Here is a 19820-nt window from a genome sequence, read left to right as displayed (position 1 = left end):
ATTATTTGCAGTTACACAATTAGTTAGCACCTCTACAAAAGAAAGCACTGTAACACCTTTCAAACTTCTGCAACTATTGACACACATGTTCACTCACAATACCTGTGTTGTTGTTTTTTATTTGTGCCTCGCCTTTTATTTTATTGTTACTAAAAATTATGTTCTTGCAGCAGAGGGGAATGGGAAAAAAAGATTCTGACTGCATGAAGGTAATTCATATGTATTATTCATCTCTGCCTCTTCCATTTAGACTTACAGTTGGCTGGAGTTGTATACAATGAAAAAGCCAGTGTACACACTGGATGAGAGGCTGCACTCTTCTGCACTCGTCTACATTCCAATGTTATGGCGCTTATTTTGATAACAATGATGGTGATGATTCAGTTTTCCTTTGGCGTTCAACGGGATTAGTAAATATTTCACAAGACGGACACTTTATACTCCATTCTCCTTGATTAAATGATGATTAAAAAGGTAAAAAAGTAATGTTTTGCTGTAAGAAGAGAACACATCCATCAACAGACAAATATGAAGTGTTAAATGATATGTAAGGGGTTGCCATTATCTTACTGCTGTTTGAACAGTGGGTATCCTACAGTATCTGCTTGAGCATAATGTAAATTAGTCAGTATTACAGTTATGAAACAGCAACAGAACATGTCCCCTTGTCTTTTGTAGATCTACAGAGAAAAGCGTACAATGTTGCTCCATGTTCTCTGAGCCTGTCATTAAGGAAGTCATTTTTCTGCGGCACCATTGCTTTCAGATGTGGTCAAACGGCACGGTCTCCTGATGCAAAAAAAAAAAAAAAAAAAAAAAAGAACACACATTTTCTGAAAATGAAGTGTTTTGAGAGAAATGGGTGGTGGAGGGAGAGTCCCTTTGTGGAGACAAGTAATATAAACTCACAGAGAGGAAGCAGTGTGGGAGACAAGAACCAGTTTCATAAAGTTTGAAGTTTTCCATCAGCAGGGACCACCAAATGCAAGAGCTGACAAACGACCAGTCAGATGGTATGTACATACACAATGCGCTGTATTCAAAGCGCAATGTATTACTTAATAAAATAACAATGTATCAAAATCTATGCTCAGATCACACATCATGAAGATACAATTAAAATGTTTATGTGAACTAATGACATTATGTCTGTAGCCCAAAATGCTTGAAAATATATTTTATAATATATAACATAAAAATACATGCCTCTGCACATTTTTAGTCATATAAATCCTCATTTGTTTAAATAGCTGGCTTTGTGAATAATATGATCAACAGAATACCAGGTATTTTCAAGCCTTAAAGAGCAGCCTCTTAAGTAATAATGAGAGTGAGAAATGCAGTGCATTTAAGTGAAACCCTGATTAATTATGTATGATTAGAGGACTCTTAAAAGCTTTGGGGAGAGAAAAGAAAGAAACTACATAAACAGAACATGAAGTCCAGAATGGCTGGATAGATACCAGACGTGAAATTGTAAATGAACCTTAAGTATACAGGTGACTGCAGAATGATGAGAGATATTGCTTCTGCATGGCAGGACACTGGGTGACCGTTTGTGTACAGGTCATGTCACACTTTGTGCTCAGGTACTGTCTATTTTTTCGCAATTTTTATATCAGTAAAACACAATTTACTATATATACAAATCAACTTTCATCTCCCCATGCCAAATAAAATGTTTAACATATTGTTCTCTCATTACAGTGGATAAACACATTCTGCAAATGTCCTTGCATTCATCTAAATTTATGTTTCTATTTTACTTTGACTTTGTTGATATTTAACCAATTTAAGTGGTGCAGTGTAAATACAAGAGAAGATAACACTGTTTACCCGGTTGTATTCTTGGAAGCCACATGTGTGTTTTATCAAAAAATGAGTCACCAAACAGAGGTCATTTGGAAATATCATTTCAGCTGTAAATACATTCAGCCATGCAGGTCATGCTATACACTCCAGATAACTTCTACAAACCTGTCTTATTCTTCTCCCGCTCCTATTTTATTCTCCCTTTCTCTTTCCTCACTCTTCCTCCCTGTCAGTGGCATCATGCATGTATTCACCTCTAAAGTGATTGTACCTGATTTATATGACAGGCCTTTAACCCTGCGTGTGCTTGTCCATCAGAATCAGGCAGAAAACACCCAAGGGCATGTGTGAGCAGGACCAAATCTGGCTCTCTGTCATTCAGTAGCTGTAACCTCCAACTAGAATGCACTCCAACAAATCACATTTATTCCTGCCCTGTTAGGAGATGTGAGTCAGTCATGCAAGGTGAGAAGTGCTGTGGGTTGTGCGCATCCTAAAATATACTTCTAGCAACAATCTAACGTAAGTATATACTTCTATGGGTATGTAAATGATAGGAAACGAGAGTACTCTGAATGCATAATGACTGGCAATTTGAAGAAAAAGCCATAGTATTTGGCTTCGATTCTCAACCTTAGATAAGGCCTGCAAAAACGGTTCAGCAATTATATTTGCAGAACATACAAGCTCAGAATGAAAGAGTACATTTACACGCCCAAAAAACACTAATTCCTTTAATATTGCATTGAAAACAGAGACAGTAAGGAAACAAACAGAACAGAACATTATCTCCACCTGCAGTCAGTAAATAACTACAGAAGTGAACATATTAATGATGTAATGGCCCCACTTACTGGCCATAGATAGTACTACAGGGTAGATTAAGTGGTGAAATGAGCTGGTGAGGGCTCGTGGCTGCTGCAGTTTTCCCACATTTATGACTAAGATGATGAATGTCAGCAAATATCCCCAAGAGCCACATATAAAGCTTGTGGTTTACTCTGAGCAGAGACAAATACAGCTTTCAAATAATACTCACTGTGTATTACTTTTATAGTTCAGAGATTAAAGATCTGTTTACTTGTCAAAATAAATATTTGTTATTTGTCTATTAAAATTTAATAAATAGCAGCTGCATCATTAGACTCCATCACTCTTAACATCTGACAGTGAAAGAAATAATAACTAGGCACACAGTACTTGGTAAGTATAGCCTTCTTAGAAACTTTTCTTCATCTTTTATATAATATCTATTTATATCTATAAATCTTCTATAATGAGTCCCTATGTCTGTTCGTATTCATTATTGATATTTTTTATATTATTATATATATATATATATATATTAATTGTATGTCAACTCTAGAGATGGATTTATGCTGACCTCAATTGCAAGACGTTTATGTGAAACCAATCATTTCTAACAATAACAATAGCAATGTTTAATTTGTTTTAAATGAAGAGTAAACAAACTAAATAATAATAATGGTAGTTATATTTTTCTGTAGCCCCCGGAAGTAGATTGTTTTGTAGCGATTTCTAAATAGGAGCCCTCTTGCTTGGTTGGTCACGTGACTCCTCTGTTTACAGACATCCGGAGAAACATGGAGGACACCACTGGCAGTAATCCCCAATCTCTTGGATTTACAGAGAAATTAAAGTCTTGGCTCTCTTGGTCATGGACCTACGTGTGCTTAATTTGGTTGGGCATGGTGCTCATCATGATATACGTGCTGTGGAGCCCGCTGAAACTGCAGGAAACTCTTACCTCAGGTGAATTAATGCAACTGCTAGCTAGCTATTGTTAGCCTCCGGATATCTGGCATTAGCGGGAGCTGTTGATTTGACAGTTCGTTGTTTGAGTGAGTTTAGCACAAATAGAGGGGACTTTGTGGTTAGGTTTAAGTCGGATATTTAATAACTATTATTAGGTCTTAATTGCGTTGCTTTCTAAGCGTTGCGCTTATTGAATATAGTCAAGAATCAGTAGCAGTTAGTTTATTTTTGTGCTATCAAGTTTGCTACTATTGTCATGACATTACGCGATATACTACTGCATGTGGCTACTTGCCAGCTTTACAAAACCCCACTACCAATATTTTTCTGTTGGCGTTGTCAACCCCGTTTATAGCATGCAGTATATTTGCCATGCACAAGCCACTATAATTGATGTCTTGCCCCTTTAAAGTGCAGGTCTTTTAGCCTGGAGATAGGGCTAGATTTGGGAACAGGTTAAGTTAAGGGGAAACATGAGAGGGAAACAGACAAAGACACAACACCTCTAGCACTGATGGCACTAATCTGAATATTGTCTCTTTTTCTTTCCAGCATCAGTGTTTTTGAACACACTGACCCCCAAATTCTATGTGGCTCTCACTGGAACCTCCTCCCTCATCTCTGGACTCATCCTTGTGAGTTATCGCCTCAATTATTTCTTTCACGCAAGGATGACTGTGAGCTTTGATGTCTGTTGCAGTCTCTTCCATAAAGAGAAAGAAAGGTGTGGAGTGGACAAATGTTTAAAGAATCAGATTCATTTTTGGGCTGTAAATGAACAAGAGTGCTGTTGGCAAGATTCAAGTTAGCAAGATCTATTCAAACAGGAAAAAAACAGCATGTGATGGACAGATACAGTATATGATAGGAGAGCAAAGAAAAATAGGTGATGCTCACCAATCAGAAATTTCAGAATTTTCTTATTATAGCAACAGTGCCTTGTACCTTTTGTGTCTTGTGGCAGTTTAAGTTGCATAAGTTGAATGAATATTTTTTTTGACATGATAGCAATTGCTACTTGGGGACAGCTGACTAAAGCATTTTGTCACCTTATGATTTTAAAGAATGCCTTCTTGTCACAGATATTTGAGTGGTGGTATTTTCGTAAATATGGGACTTCGTTCATTGAACAAGTTTCAGTGAGCCACCTGCGTCCTCTCCTGGGTGGAGTGGAGAGCAGCTCCACGACTGGTCTGTTCTCATCAGTCAATGGAGAGGCAGAGCCGAGACCCAGTGTCTCAGGTAAATATGGACATGATTCATACTATAACAACAATACTACTGATACTACTACTACTAATAATAATAATAATATTAATTATAATAATAATGTATTCCTTTTGGTAGAGTGTAAGGTCTGGAGGAACCCTTTGAATCTGTTTAGAGGAGCAGAATACAACAGGTACGTGTGGGTGTTATATTGTGAGACTGTTTACAAAGATATCTTACAAAGTATATTTGGCTTTGGTAATCAATATTATAAACATCTGAATTGAACTTCACTTAATTCACTGATTGCCATAAAATGTAGCTGTTATTTTTACTCTACAGGTACACCTGGGTGACCGGGAAGGAACCCTTAACATACTATGATATGAACCTGTCTGCTCAAGACCATCAGACCTTTTTCACAGGAGACACTCAGCAGTTAAGGCCAGAGGATGCTGGTGAGTTTTAATGATATACTGTTCATACCAAATCCCCAGTTAAGCAAAAAGTTCTGAAATTAAGAGAATATAAAATACATATAACTAGGGATGGGGTATGTCTTTGTTGCTCAGCATTGCTTTTTATTGTGTGCTATGAAGCTTTTGACCTGGATGCATATGACTGAATATGTCAATGTTGTAAGGTCACCATAATAAGCCTATAATAACCCCGAGTACATCATCTTCTTACAGTGATGCAGAAGGCCTGGAGAGAGAGAAATCCTCAAGCCAGGATCAGAGCAGCTTACCAGGCCATAGAAATGAACCATGAGTGAGTTCTACTCTTCCACCGTTGCATATTTCTCATTAAATACTGTATCCATAAACATACCAAATCTCAGGTACAGTAATGAAAATATGAAAAAAGTTACAGTTTAGGGCAACAGTTTGACTAGAGCTTTTTTACGTCGTTACACATTGCCAACTCTCCACAGAGCTCATGTTGATATGACTTTTTATTTCGATAGCGTTAGCAGCTTTGTATAAACTAGAACTCTGTGAAAAAGTGCATAAGTGATACCTGCTATACTGTATGTTTTAACCAGTGTCTGCTGTAATAATGCAGTTAAATGTGAATAATCCAACTAAGTTGCTGTGATTGTGCTCGCTTCACTTAAGAGAATAAATACATTAATATGATCATTATTTATGGGCTTTGCTGTAGTCAAATTATTGCTGTGATTGCATTATGACTCCATTTTCTAATGTGTATGCAAACTATTGCTTTTCTTGTGTGCTGCAACAATCCACCCTCATTATGTTTTTAATAAGGCCTGTCTTACATTTTTGTTTGCATGTGTGCAGATGTGCTGCAGCCTATGTGCTTCTAGCAGAGGAAGAAGCCACAACTATTACAGAAGCTGAGCGCCTCTTCAAAAAAGCATTAAGTATCGGTAAGAATGGATCTAAATATTCCATAGGCACTCATCCATTGTAAACCCTGACGCACACTAGCAGGAAGATAGCTAAATAGTCGTGTACACTGTGCAACTGTGCATTGCAGCTCTTCACAGTGTTCTGTTGAGCAATGCACATCAGAGGTGTGTGTGGTTACAAGTAGAACAGACCACATCTGGGATGTTGCATGTGATAAGAGGTGCAACATCACATTAATACATCAATCCTGTTTCCTTTTTAGACCGAAAGTGACTCTTTTTGTTCTCAGGCCTAATCATAATTGTATCCATGTTGTTCATGTTTTTGACTGATGAGTATTTTGCATTTTAAATGTCATATTTTCCGTTTGCCATCCACAGCTGGAAAAGATATCAACTTATTGGTGTACATTAAACGTAGACTGGCAATGTGTGCACGCAAGCTGGGACGGATTAAAGAAGCAGTGAAAATGATGAGAGATGTGAGTTTCTATCCAAAACCCAGGCAACTGAATAACTAACTGAGGCAACAAGTTTACTGTATATAAAACAATATGCGGTACAATGATCACAAATGCTTTATTAATATATGATGTTTTATCTCTTTACAGTTAATGAAGGAGTTCCCATTGTTGGGAATGTTAAATATACACGAAAACCTCTTGGAGGCACTTCTAGAGCTTCAGGCATATGCTGATGTCCAAGCTGTTCTTGCCAAATATGATGGTATGGCTAAACTCAATAAACATTTAACCATCACTGCTCAATATCTTTGAATATGCCTTGAAAATGTGTGGCTTATGTCACATGACCCCAATTTCTGCATCTGTTGTAGACATCAGCTTGCCAAAATCAGCCACAATATGCTATACATCTGCACTGTTGAAAGCACGGGCTGTATCAGATAAGTATGTTTCCTTTTGGTTCATATTGTTTTAAATATCTGTTGAACCTTGCATGCCATTAAACATCTGTATCTCTTAAAACTTAACCTTCTGTATATAGCTGCAGTAACATTATCATGCAACTTTGTGAGCGGTGGCTGTGTGTCACATGAGTTGTGTTTTCTCAGGTTCTCTCCAGAGGCAGCGTCAAGGCGGGGGCTAAGCACAGCAGAGATGAACGCTGTGGAGGCCATACACAGAGCCGTTGAGTTCAATCCGCACGTGCCAAAGGTCAGTCACAAATGATAATGTCACATATACTCTGAGGGCTTTTGTGGGCCTGTAAAACTAAATGATCACTGAATAAACGTGACTTGACTTGACATTTAGTCATCCTGAAAACCCTCCTTTACATCTGCCATTTAAATACGTTGTCTGTATTAAATCTCCACATGAATTATAAAGTAAATTAAATCTGCACCAGTAGAAATGTACGTTTTTTGAAATTTCACCTCAGTTTTTTATCTCCAAACACAGATCGCCACACACACACAACTCCCTCTGGTGATAATTCATATCTTGACAAACGGTTCATACATGTTCCCTTCCCGCAGTCTTCCTGAAATGTAATTTTTTCACATACGTGTTCATCTGAGCTGTATGAATCTTTATGATTAGACACATGCATGAAAGTATATTTTCATCCACGCCGCCGCTATGCTGAAAGCGGTTTGGGTGATTAAATCTTAACCGCGTCTTTTGATATACCATTTTTCAATATTCAGTGCGATCACGCAGGGCTCACATTACTGTCATGTGTAAAGGTCGCAGGCAGCACGAGAAGGCAAAGCAGGCAGACAGGCACGCAATCAGTCAGACAATCAAAGATGAGTTATGTCAGCAGTAACAGGTGGTGCAACTGTCAAATAGAGGAGCCTTCATTCCAGACATGCCTCTGGCTCACCAGCAGGTGTCGGTGTAGGTCTTCATACGGTCGTTTTCAACTCATTTTTATCACACCTGTAGTTCCAGCTTTACACCCTGAATCCTGGTTTGCATGCACTTTTGCCTATTCTTTCTCTACATGAGTGAGTTTGGTTATTATTATACTGATTGTTATTGTTATAGTTATTTTACTGAACTACTATTGTATGCTTGATGAGTGTGTTTGCCCTAATCATCTGACTACTACTGACAATGCAGAAGTATGCATTTTTGCAGGTAGTTCAGTTTGAATTTCACATTTGGCTCTTAAGAAAAACTGTAAACATGTAACAAATTGGTCATAAATATTCACAATAGAGACTAGCTCTGCATATATCTGAACCAGGGCACGCATGAGACTACAACTGGATATCTCTCTCTCTCTGGCCTTTCACATTAGTTCCCACAGGATTAGATGTCACATTCACACACAGAGTCATACACAACTAGTTGCAGCAGAGTTTTGTCTCAGTTTAGCCTTTGTAGTGTGGTGTTGTTTCATCTCACGGACTCCTTTTCTGAGAGAGAGAAAGAGAATCGGTGTGTTTGTGTGTGGAGGGGGGAGACGTCAGGTAGCGCTTTGATCCGGCCTTTGATTTTAAAGTGAGGGCCCTCATCCTCGGTGTCGTTCCAACTGCTCCCTCCCTCCACACTGTGCCCAGAAGCAGCCGTCCTCTCTCTCCTCTCATCACATACCCTCATCCTATTTCTTATCCTCTCATGTTCCCTCATTCCCTGTTTGAGCCAAACAGTCTGAATTTGTCCACCAGTGCCAACTTTATCAAAATTACCTCTGAGAGTTTAGGTGAATAGCTAAATGATGTTATGAAATTAGCAACATATGTTTTACAGAGGATTATTGATAGGCTCATCTTTCAGCATTTTACTCTGGAATCTGGTACTCACCCAGGTCTCATAACAGTGTGATGTCAGGTTTGTTGCTTTGTGTTGTCTAGCACGTCTGAATGATGAGTGCACCTGTGACTGTGGCCTTTTCAACACAGGCTGGCCCGTTGTCCTGAGAAACAGATTCTTCTCAGGGGTTTTTGACTCCAGTTTCCGAAATGGTATAAATACTTTTACAATGTTTAGTTTTTAAGAAATTCACCAGCCAAAGGGCTTCAACTAATGAATGCTTTCATTTGTGATTAATTCAAGATGTGCTTTCCTTTGACGCACCCATCACCTATTCAGGTGTGCAGAGGCTTTAAATCAATAACATAAGTAATTATGTCATATATAACATGTCAAAAATAGTGACACATTTCATTTACAAATGCCTTAAGCTGAAATTGAAATATAGAGAAACACCTTCCTACATCTTCCAATGTGCTCAAGTACAGTACAAGTTAAAAAAACGTCAAGGTGCTTTATTTAAGAACTGTATTTTCCTTGTACAATAATAGTTAAGCAAGCAATTAATTACTAAACTCTATATTTGTATTGGACGGCAGGAGATCCATCACAGTTGATTTACATAATAGCTTGTGTGTGTGCTTGTGTTGCTGTAGAGGAGCCATACCAGATACTAGTGTTGCACTGAACTGGAGCAGGCAGAGTAGAGCAGCTTTGCCTAATCTGAATCTTTGTGGATTTTTATTAATATCTCAACCATCATCAATATTGAGTACTAGCGGGCAAGTGGTGGCCAGAAGTTTACAGAAACGAGCTTGTGAAGAGAAGGTCATCAGTTTGATTGCCAGGTCACCAGGATCAATCTTGATGAGGAAAAAGTGAAAGAGCAGCGCTTGACCTTCCCTTAGTACCCCTTACCTTATGACCTACTGACAGACTTAAATTCCTAGAGCCACGTGGCAAGCATGGCTAATAAAACACTAACAACCCAATAGCCTCTGCCACCCTTGGACAGGTGGAGTAATGAAGGAACATTGTTGGGTCAAGCATTAAAGTGTGTGTGTGTGTGTTCGTGTGTGTGTGTGTGTGTGTTATCAAGCATGCCAAGGAGATTATATATGAATATCATGCAAGGCTACATCACATGCACTTATTAAAACTGCTCAAAAGGCTACACACACACTAACCCCGCATCCACACACACACACACACTTCAGTCTCCCAGCTGCTTCAGTATACACCGTCCTCCTTCCACATGACCCCTTTCCCTTTTCCTCACCAGCTCTCCATCTTGCCCCCATTTCCCTCCTCTTCCACTCCCCTCACCCCCCGCCTTCTTGCCCCCCTCTATTTATCCCCCTCTCTCCTCCTCCTCCTCCTCCTCCTCCTCGTCCTCCACTACCACCCTTTCCCCCATCTGTCTGTCGGTTCCAATCAGTCTCTCTACTAGCAAGTAGTTAAGAAACTGACAGTTTGCTAGATGCTTGGATAGCTGATCAAGTGTTCTGGCTACTGGAATCTGCTTTACATTTACATTTACCACTACTTTGGTCCATACACGTTGATTTTAAAGCAGTCAACCCCATCTACCTTGCTAGTTTACTCCACTTTGGATGGTGGTTTCTCATCTCACCTCATTCTGGCTGACATTCTCTCATCTAGATACCCTGTCAAGGCTCAGAAATGCAGACTGTTGCTTAGTTTACCTCTGAGATTGGCTTTTTCATCTGTAAATTGAGACAGAGTAGCAGCCTTGGGTTTTTTTCTGAATTAAGATGGATGAGGTTTGATTCAGACAAGGAAAAGGGGGTAGTCATTCAGGAATTGCGCCTCAGCTTAGGATTTACCTTATCCTTGCCCACTTTGGGGCAAATATGAGTTTTCTGCCGCTTTCCTCTCACTGGGTAGAGGTCAGAGTAGCTAGAAGCGGTGTTTACCGACTGTATGAAATTCTTAATCTTAGTTTGTGTTTCCAAACCCAACACCTGTTTGTCTTTACTGTATGTTGAACCCACACACGTATGTGTTTTGTCCGACCCATAAAGAGCAACTACAGGACTGATGTCATTGTTGCCTGTGTGTTCCATTGTGAGAAGCAAAGTGCTGCAGATTAGAATCAGAAGGCAGCTTATGAGTTATGCTCTGGGCTTATGACTGCCCAGGGATAAAAGGAGAACACATGAAACTCAATCCCTTCATCAAAGAGGCGACGGGGAGTGGAGAAGCAGACCGAAGAACAAGAGAGGGGGGTGGAGGGGGGGTAGGCCAGCATAGAGGACTGAGGTGTCACCAGGTCTAATACTGTGGCATGCGAGGAAGGACAGCTGAGCAGCTGGCCTCTCTAAATGGTTAATCTTAAAACACAGAGGACCCAGACTTACATGGGTGCCATATACTGGTAGAAATCTCTGTAAAACTGTAGAATATTTGCTATTATCTGTAAAACATCCAAGTATAACCGAAAGAACAAATTTGCTGGCTTACAAATTCATACCTGTCATGTAGTTCTTCATGCATGTCCTGCAGTTGCACTGTCTGGATGGCTCTAAATCGATGCGGGGGGGGAGTAGAGGATGGTGAAAGGTTTGTGCTCGGAGGAAGAAAAGAGACAGAAATGGTTAGGGGGGTGAAGGCAAGGCAGTCAAGTGTCTTTGCTGGAGCAGAGAGAGCTGATTTTAAGTAAGTCAGACAGGATAAGTGAGGAGGACAAACGAGCAGCTTCTGGTTGTCTCTAGCAGCCTGTCCCTGTAATGACTACAGAGGATATTAGAATGGAAAGAAAAGCAGCTAGAAGACAGGACAGGCTGCTGGCCTAGTGGAGTGAAATTGAGGAAGATGGGTGAAGTGGAGTGTTCACACCTGTAGTCTGGTTGATTAAGCCTTTAACCATGAGAGCGAGGCGCTGAGTGAGGCACTGGCAGCAGAGGTGTGTGGTAGAAAACTTTCTACACGGAGCATTAAATGCAATTAGCATCTTGTGAATATGGCTGTGATATTACAATGACGTAGAGTAAGCAGAGTGATGGTTTGAGCCTGTGATGATGATAAAAGTGGAAAGATATTGACGAATTGGTTAATTGTCCTGGTCGTGGCAGGTTGTTGACCATTCAGTTAGCATGAAGGTGCGCCAGTAATAGGCAGTGAAGAGAGAGAGGAGAATGCTGAGTAATTGCAGACTGGCTGTGAACTAAGCTCGGGAGGGAGAGACAGGGGCGATGAGAAAAATGGATGAGGCAGATAGCCAGTATGAGACATGGGACCCGGGCTCATATGTAGCAAGATGAAAGCGTATTAAGGATAGTTGGAGAAAGACAGGGATGAGCAAGGTTAAAGAGCCTGTGCAGACTGTGATCATAGGGGCAAGAGTGGAGACAGAGGGTAAGGTAGGGGGAGATGGGTAAAGCAGCATGGTCTGGCTGGCTGGCTGGATAGATGGATGGATGGCTGGCTGAGCCTGTGACCATGGAAGGGATTAGACAGGATTAGCTGTGGGGTAACCTTCCCAAAGTGTCAGTCTGAGATCCAGAGCGCTGTGAAGCTGGCCGCCTGGGAATCCAGCCCAGGGGGCCCCAGCCCTGTACATAGGTTTTGTTTAACACAGACCCCTGCCACACTGGGCACCACAGACATAAATTATATAGAGTGACAGGTTCATCAAAGTCAGTATAGGCCTATTAATGACTTATCCATGGACAGAGCAAACTTAAAGTAAAAATGTATAACGCCGACAAGCGATACACAACATGCTCTAGATGCTTGTTGTGTGTTATTTCAGAGAGCATACCTGTTCTATAGGTTGTAACTCTGGGATGTGGGTCTTTGTCAGCACAGTGAACCGACTGACTCACTGGGACAAACTCACACAGTAGGGAAAGAGAGGAGGGGTGAGCGGGGGATGTTACACATTCATGGAATGAATGTACTGTACTGTAACAATAACACACATACACACACACACACACACACACAAGAGCTTTGGAAAGCTTTTCCCTCCCACCTTGAACAATTGCAAAATAAGGCTCTCAACAAATACCTCACATGAAGAAAATGTGTTTTCAGTCTGCAGGGAGTTTACCACAGGGAATTGCACAATAGGATACAGTAAGTGAAGCGCTGACTGAGAAACGAGGAGAAAATGTGAATGAAACTATTAAAGCTGTATGAAGAAATTTTTGACCTCATGGGACCAGACTTCTTTAAAGCAAACTTGCATCAATCAATCAAACTTTATTTGCTTAGCACCCCGCGTACAGGTTAGTGCAATTCAAAGTGCTTCAGAGATGACTGACAAGTCGATAATAAGACAGTAAATGTAAACAGTAAATACATTTAGAGACTAATGCACATGAGAATGAAACAATCTGAAAATGTAATGAAAACCAATAAAATAGATTTTTTGGAGTTAATTAAAAACTAGATCAAATAGATATGTGAAAAGTGCGAGTTGTGATTTGGCGCTATATAAATAAAAATTGATTGATTGATTGAGATAAACAATGACAAATAAAATCGATAAGAATTCAATAAGATAAGTGATTAAAATAAAGTAAAATAATGTCCATAAAGCATTCCAATCCAAAGCCAAGTTGAAGAGGTAGGTTTTAAGTTAAGCATTTAAGCAGCAAACGAAGCAACATGTCATTTGAGTCCTTTTTCTCACTACCTGCTGAATGTAAATCCTCTTGGGTGTTTTCAGTTGAGGTTTGGTTGACTAATATCTAAGAAAAATTTCTTTGGCTTGCTAGATGTTAGATTTTTTGTCCAGCACTTAGCCTTTTATGCAATATAGATGGACAGGAAGCATAGGGAGAGAGAGTAGGATGACGTGCAACAAATGTCACCAGCTGAGTTCAAGCCATGGATTTTGTGGTTACATGGTATGCATCTTAGCCCACAAGGTCTCTGGAGCAGCTAAAGTGTTAAGAGTTTTTCACCGACAACTTACCGCCACTGGGTTGGCGAGAGCCACTGGGACAACCACACAGAACGATGCCAAAAAAAAGAACTCAACAAAATAGAAATGTTTAAAAAAAAAAAGATCCCAAGCTGTGAAAGCAGATATCCTTTGTTAGCACTCAAAAGACAGTAACATAACAGAGTAAGCGGATTATGCACTAATACACAGAGATTGGTATACTCTTGGCATAGTTCTTCGACAATAGTATAAAGTACAGCTATACTAGACACTTCTGTTATGCTTTACCATGTTCACAGGATCCAAATGATACATTGATACTGTAGTGTGTACTGAACAGAGGTCTTGTATTTCTTCCTCTTCCTGTGTGTAGTACTTATTAGAGATGAAGAGCCTGATCCTGCCTCCAGAGCACATCTTGAAGAGGGGTGACAGTGAGGCAGTGGCATATGCTTTCTTCCACCTGCAGCACTGGAAGAGGGCAGAGGGAGCCTTAAACCTACTACACTGCACCTGGGAGGGCAGTATGTATCACCTTTACGTCCTGTGTTGAAGATTTTTTTTTATTTTTATTGAAAAACTAACTTTTTTTTTTTTGGTTCTGTTGAAAGTAAATAACCTGTATGTTCAGACATCTCCATCATTCATGTACGCTGCTCCTCATTGTGTCATAGTTTTTCACACGCAAATACTCTACTTCTGATCGTAGGGATTAGACAGTTGCTCTCAGGAATTATATTGTTATTGTTATATTTCATTAGTGTCTTATCTCTCTGTATAATATTTTGCTAAGTAGAGGATTTACTGAAAATTATGTCAGCTGTTAAACAGCCTTTTCTAGCCATGGTTTAAAATACCTCTTGTGTTGTTTAAAACATTTTTCACATCATGCAGTACTGTCAAGTAATACTTTGCATGTTATTCATCTTAATTCAATTACCTTTTTGCTCCTTTTTTCTGTCTTTCCAGCCTTCAGGATAATTCCCTACCCACTGGAGAAGGGTCATCTGTTTTATCCCTACCCAGGATGCACAGAAACAGCAGATAGGGAACTACTGCCCTGTAAGTTGAAGTACAAAAACCTTAACCGACTCGCAGTCTATGAATTTGTTCCCTTTTCGATTGTGTGATTTATCATCCTCTCACTGTTTCAACTTGACTCCAGTTCTGTCTTTGTTTTGCTCCCTCTTTCCCTGGCTGTTTCTTTCGAATCGTTACTCCAGCATTCCACGAGGTGTCCGTGTACCCAAAGAAAGAGCTTCCCTTCTTCATCCTCTTCACAGCAGGCCTTTGCTCCTTCACTGCCATGCTGGCCATGCTCACACATCAGTTCCCTGAGCTCATGGGTGTCTTTGCCAAAGCAGTAAGTACTGTAACCAAACATCCAAAATCCTGTAACTAAAATCTCAAAAGTTGCTTGTTGCTTTTAAAAGTTGCTTTTAATTTTTGTTTATTGATTCGCATAGTCAACTTTGTATAAGTGTTATCAGATTTTTATCAGTTGAACTCAGACTTGAATGTCAGTTGACTTGGGTGGTTAGTTTTTCTGTTAAACTCTGGCTCTTTTTTTCTATCTGCGTTTTAATGCATGTTGTTTGTGACATGAACCTTTTAACCCTTTTGATAATTACTGCCTTCCATCACTGTCTGTAACACTGGAGGCTCATGGGAGTCGTAGGCCTGTAAAGTCAGTGTTTCCCTCCAAAACAAGCTGTAGTCCAGCTTAATCTATCAGTAACCACAGCTGAGCAATGCAATCTTATGGCCATAGAAAACACAACAGTGTAGCATAGAGCCACGAATGCATGACTTCCTTTTACTGTTTGTATTGTCTGTTTTAGCCAGTTTGGCAAGCTCTTTACTTTGGCTAATCCTTTGTTTATGGTCACCCTGTTTATTAGGGCCTGCCTTTACGTAGACTTGCAGAATGTAGCAAAAACAAGGCCACAGAGAACATCTAGTGCTCTTCTTTTGTTATGAGAAAGATTGGGTGCAGATAGGATTTTTACAGCAGGGTCGGCGAGCCTGGTTTGTGTAATGTTCAGATGGAGTGCATGAAAACCATTGAGGGAGGAACACAGAGGTCCTAACTGCCTTCTGAGGAAAAACAGATTTTTTTCAGTCTGCTGCTCTTGATATGAAGACCTGAGCAATGCAAGACTGTGGTGATGATGGTGGCAGTCTGCCTTTCCTTTATTTATGGATAACAGACATGTATAGTATAGTAGTTGGATTTGTTTCATATATTAAATGGGATTAGAGAAGTATAGGTCCACTTATGGGACTATTAAAGTGTCAAGTGTATCAAGCACCCCTCAAGTAGTTTCAGAGTGAAGCCATATTGTAATGTTTTAGAGGACATCTTACTTTTAGTACCTACCTTAAACGTCCAGTGTGTAGGATTTCATGGCATCTAGCGGTAAGGTTATAGATTGCAACTAACTGAATACCCCTTCCCTCACCTTTCCCTTCCAAGCATGTAGGAGAACCTACAGTGGCGGCAACACTCGTGAAAAACACGAAAGGCCCTCTATAGAGTCAGTGTTCAGTTTGTCCAATTTTGGCTACTATAGAAACATGGCGGGCTCCATGGAAGAGCACCCGCTCCCTATGTAGACATAAAGAGCTCATTCCAAAGTAACGAAAACACAACGATTCTTATTTTCATGCGATTATACACTAATTAAAACATACTTATGAATATTATATTCCATTTCTGCTAAGTCCGTTCCACTAGATGCCACTAAATCCTACACACTGCACCTTTAAATCACTGACATATGCATTTTAAATGCTCTATTATACACAAACCTAATATGTCGTTTATCCTATATCCTTAATCTCAGTTGAATTATGTCCTACTGGTGATCATAAAACCATAAGTGGTTGAGTTGCTCCTCAGATTGTACATATGATGAGTATTTGTTGAGCTTATTAAAAATGATAAAAACTACAATTGCTTGTATTTATAGCTCTTTTTAGTCATTAGTAATTTTATCTGACCATACTTTTCTAATAAGATCTTGTTTAGATCAGGAGTGGATATGATGTGCAAGGGCTACTTAGCTCATCAAGTCACATGCCTTTAGAGTTCTTATTAATGGTTTGATATGAGTGCAATGCTATTGATTTATCCTATTATTTTACATGATTTCAGAGTAATGTATCATATCACTACAGAAATATATTATATCTGTCTTTGCTCTTGTTAATTCATACAAAAGGGTGATCAGCAGCCTTTTGTAGTTTTTCAGGCTTATTTCTTTTCACCTCATGTATCACTGTTTAGAGACAAAAAGAGAAACAGAAAGTAACTGAGGAAAAAAAAGCGTGATTCATTTGATGTTTTTAAAAGTGTGTTGACAACTGAATCACAGATACTTTGGAAAAGTACATTAAGATGTCAGCACTTCTTTTACAAACAAAAAGTGTTGCTTTCACAAGATATTTTCCCTTTAGTGTACTCAAAACAGCTTTCGGATTACATGAATAAATATGTTCAGTTCTTATTAGCTTTTTTATGAGTGAGGAAATGTTTTATCTCAAGCTTTGGGATAAAACTGTCCATAATGTTTTAGTGAAATAGTGGCCGTGGGAAGTAGATCTTTTTTAATGTTATACTTTAAATTATTTAAGAGTGGGAAACTGAAGTCTTATTCTGCTTTTCCTCCCTTCCAGTTCTTCAGCACACTCTTTGCACCCCTGGGTTTCTTAGCAGACAAGATGGAAAGCTTCATGCCGTCCAGTTTTTGGCACCAGCTGACTCGGATCTGACCCCATCTCATGCTTGCACACACATACACACATACACACATACACACACACACACACCAATACCACTCCAAACCCTCAGACAAAAAGTGTTTGCTCTCCTGTCTTCAGCATTACTGTCCACTTGCTGCATTGTTACTGATTATGTTGGCTGAGGTAGTATCAACACAGCAATACCACTCTTAAGATGCTCTCCCACACTGTTCCAGCTGCCAGTAACTTTTCCAAGAACACATTTAGTGAATACCATTTGCAACAATTTCACAGGGCCATTCATTTGTCACGGGCAATTTGAAATGTTTCAGTATCCCACAAGGTTTGACTCTGAATTTTGTACAAAAATAAAATTAATAATTTGTCAGAGGTACTCCTCTGTTGATTCACAATAATGAATTAAATCAAGAGAAAGCTAAAACTGCATGATTTTAAAGCTCCTCTTATTATTGTCTTGTCAGTTTGTTTTTAGTAGTGTGTTACTGTCAAAAAAAACAGACACGTACATGAAGTATTTGTCTTTTAGAATATTACTGATACAAATGATCCTATTCCTCACTTTTTCCGCATAATTATTTATTTGTATCAGAAAGATCCCATGCCGTATTTGGGATGGGAACCTATGTGTCCTATATCAACCCTCTGTGCCCTGCAGACATGCAGCGGGGCAGATTTAACAGTCTGTGAGACCTACTAAAAAACAGAGCTGTGATTTACAGCCTCGGAGTGCCTGCAGTGTATACAACGCCTCTGCAGTTCAACAGTTGTTACCATGGCATGACACCTCAGCACTATATCACTGGGGCAACCACCACCCCCGCAACATCGAAATGTAAATGGGATCATCACTGGTCACCATAAGGCCTCTTGTGGCATTGCTCATTTATGACGATTGCACTGCAGAATGTTAAAAGTCACAGTGACGGTCAACTGGCCAACAAGAATCACACAACATAGTCAATGTAATACATAAGATTACAGTAATTCCTAGTTTCCTAGAGTTTTTTTAGTGAGGAACATCAACCCTGACAAACCCTCATATGCACCAAGCATATTCAGTTAGCCACTGCCTGCAGGTATGCTCAGTAGCATTTGGAGTTGGTGATTAAAATTAACGGACATTTACAGACTCATTGTGCCAAGTAAGATGTACAAAAGTACTCAGTACGTACTCTTGCCCTGCCTTTGTCTGTTCCTTTTGCTAAAATTTGCCATAATTGGTTTGATTCTGATACTTATTCCCCTCTGTGAAAGATATAATCTCTGTTTAATCAAACTAAACACCCTGAGATACCACTACCACCTAGTTGTGATATAATGTAAAAACTGAGTGTAACTCGTCAGAAACAAATGTGCCTTGTTAAAAATCGTAATTAAGCCTGTAAATGTAATATAAATGCAGATTATCCAACACCACAGACATACAGTAAGACTATAAAGAATGTAATAATTGGAAACAAATACGTCAACAGTTAAGTACAATAACATTGTGATGTCGCACCAGTCCAACAGTTTATTACATGAACAGGTTTTATTACAGTTTAAAACCATCTGAGGTGGACATTTTGATATTTTTTGTCAAGTTATGTTACTTGATAGTTCTTACATTATTTGTGACTACTGCAATCTAGATCTCATACTTGAGGATGTACATTATACTGACAACTCTTCACTCCATATGTGATTGCAAAAAAATTGTGATAATAAAGTGCCTTTCTTAGTGCATCACACAAACTAAATTGGCATTTGGCTGAAATTTGGCATTTGGCATTTATTACACCTACAATATTGATGTCAAGTTTAGTGGCAACTTTGTTCAATTTGGATGGATAGAATGTGATAAATAGATGCCTTCAAAAGTTGTATTGATTGTCCAATGATCAGCATAACTAGATATAGAGGCCAAGTTACAAACATGCTTGTACAAATGTAGAAAAGGCTAAGCTGGTGTTGATGTTAAGGCACATACATGTGTTGTTATGCTGCAAATTTGGATTATTTTGTGGGTAACCCTGAATGGCAGTTTTTGAATCTAAATTTCAAAACTGGTTGTTTAGTATTTTGTGATGTATGTCTGTTAAAATTCTAATTATAGAGTGTGCAGCTTAAATGTAAGAGTACATGCTGAAGACAGGAGAATGTTTGAACAACTGTAACTACCCTTGGATGAGTTTGAAAGCTAAACTCAATAAATAACATTTTCTGTGAAATTTCCTTGCATCTGTGATTAATCACTTCTTTTTTT

At 39.3% G+C, this 19820-nt stretch overlaps 1 protein-coding gene across 1 annotated transcript; it reads left to right on the top strand.

The window, feature by feature from the left end:
• Nucleotides 1-3357: 3357 nt before the first annotated feature.
• On the top strand, nt 3358-19789 carry st7l (suppression of tumorigenicity 7 like). Its single transcript, XM_042406942.1, has 15 exons — nt 3358-3585; nt 4141-4223; nt 4671-4830; nt 4936-4990; nt 5140-5255; nt 5490-5568; nt 6102-6190; nt 6554-6654; nt 6784-6898; nt 7008-7080; nt 7245-7347; nt 14184-14334; nt 14780-14872; nt 15034-15173; nt 17489-19789. Exons 1-15 carry the CDS (start codon nt 3417-3419, stop codon nt 17582-17584), a joined length of 1623 nt encoding a protein of 540 aa, XP_042262876.1. The 5' UTR covers nt 3358-3416; the 3' UTR covers nt 17585-19789.
• The last annotated feature ends 31 nt before the right edge of the window (nt 19790-19820 follow it).

Source organism: Thunnus maccoyii, chromosome 3 (genome assembly GCF_910596095.1).
Source record: "Thunnus maccoyii chromosome 3, fThuMac1.1, whole genome shotgun sequence".
NCBI lineage: Eukaryota > Metazoa > Chordata > Actinopteri > Scombriformes > Scombridae > Thunnus > Thunnus maccoyii.
The sequence above is the reverse complement of the archived record's forward strand: the minus strand, read 5'-3'. Positions and strand labels throughout refer to the sequence as shown.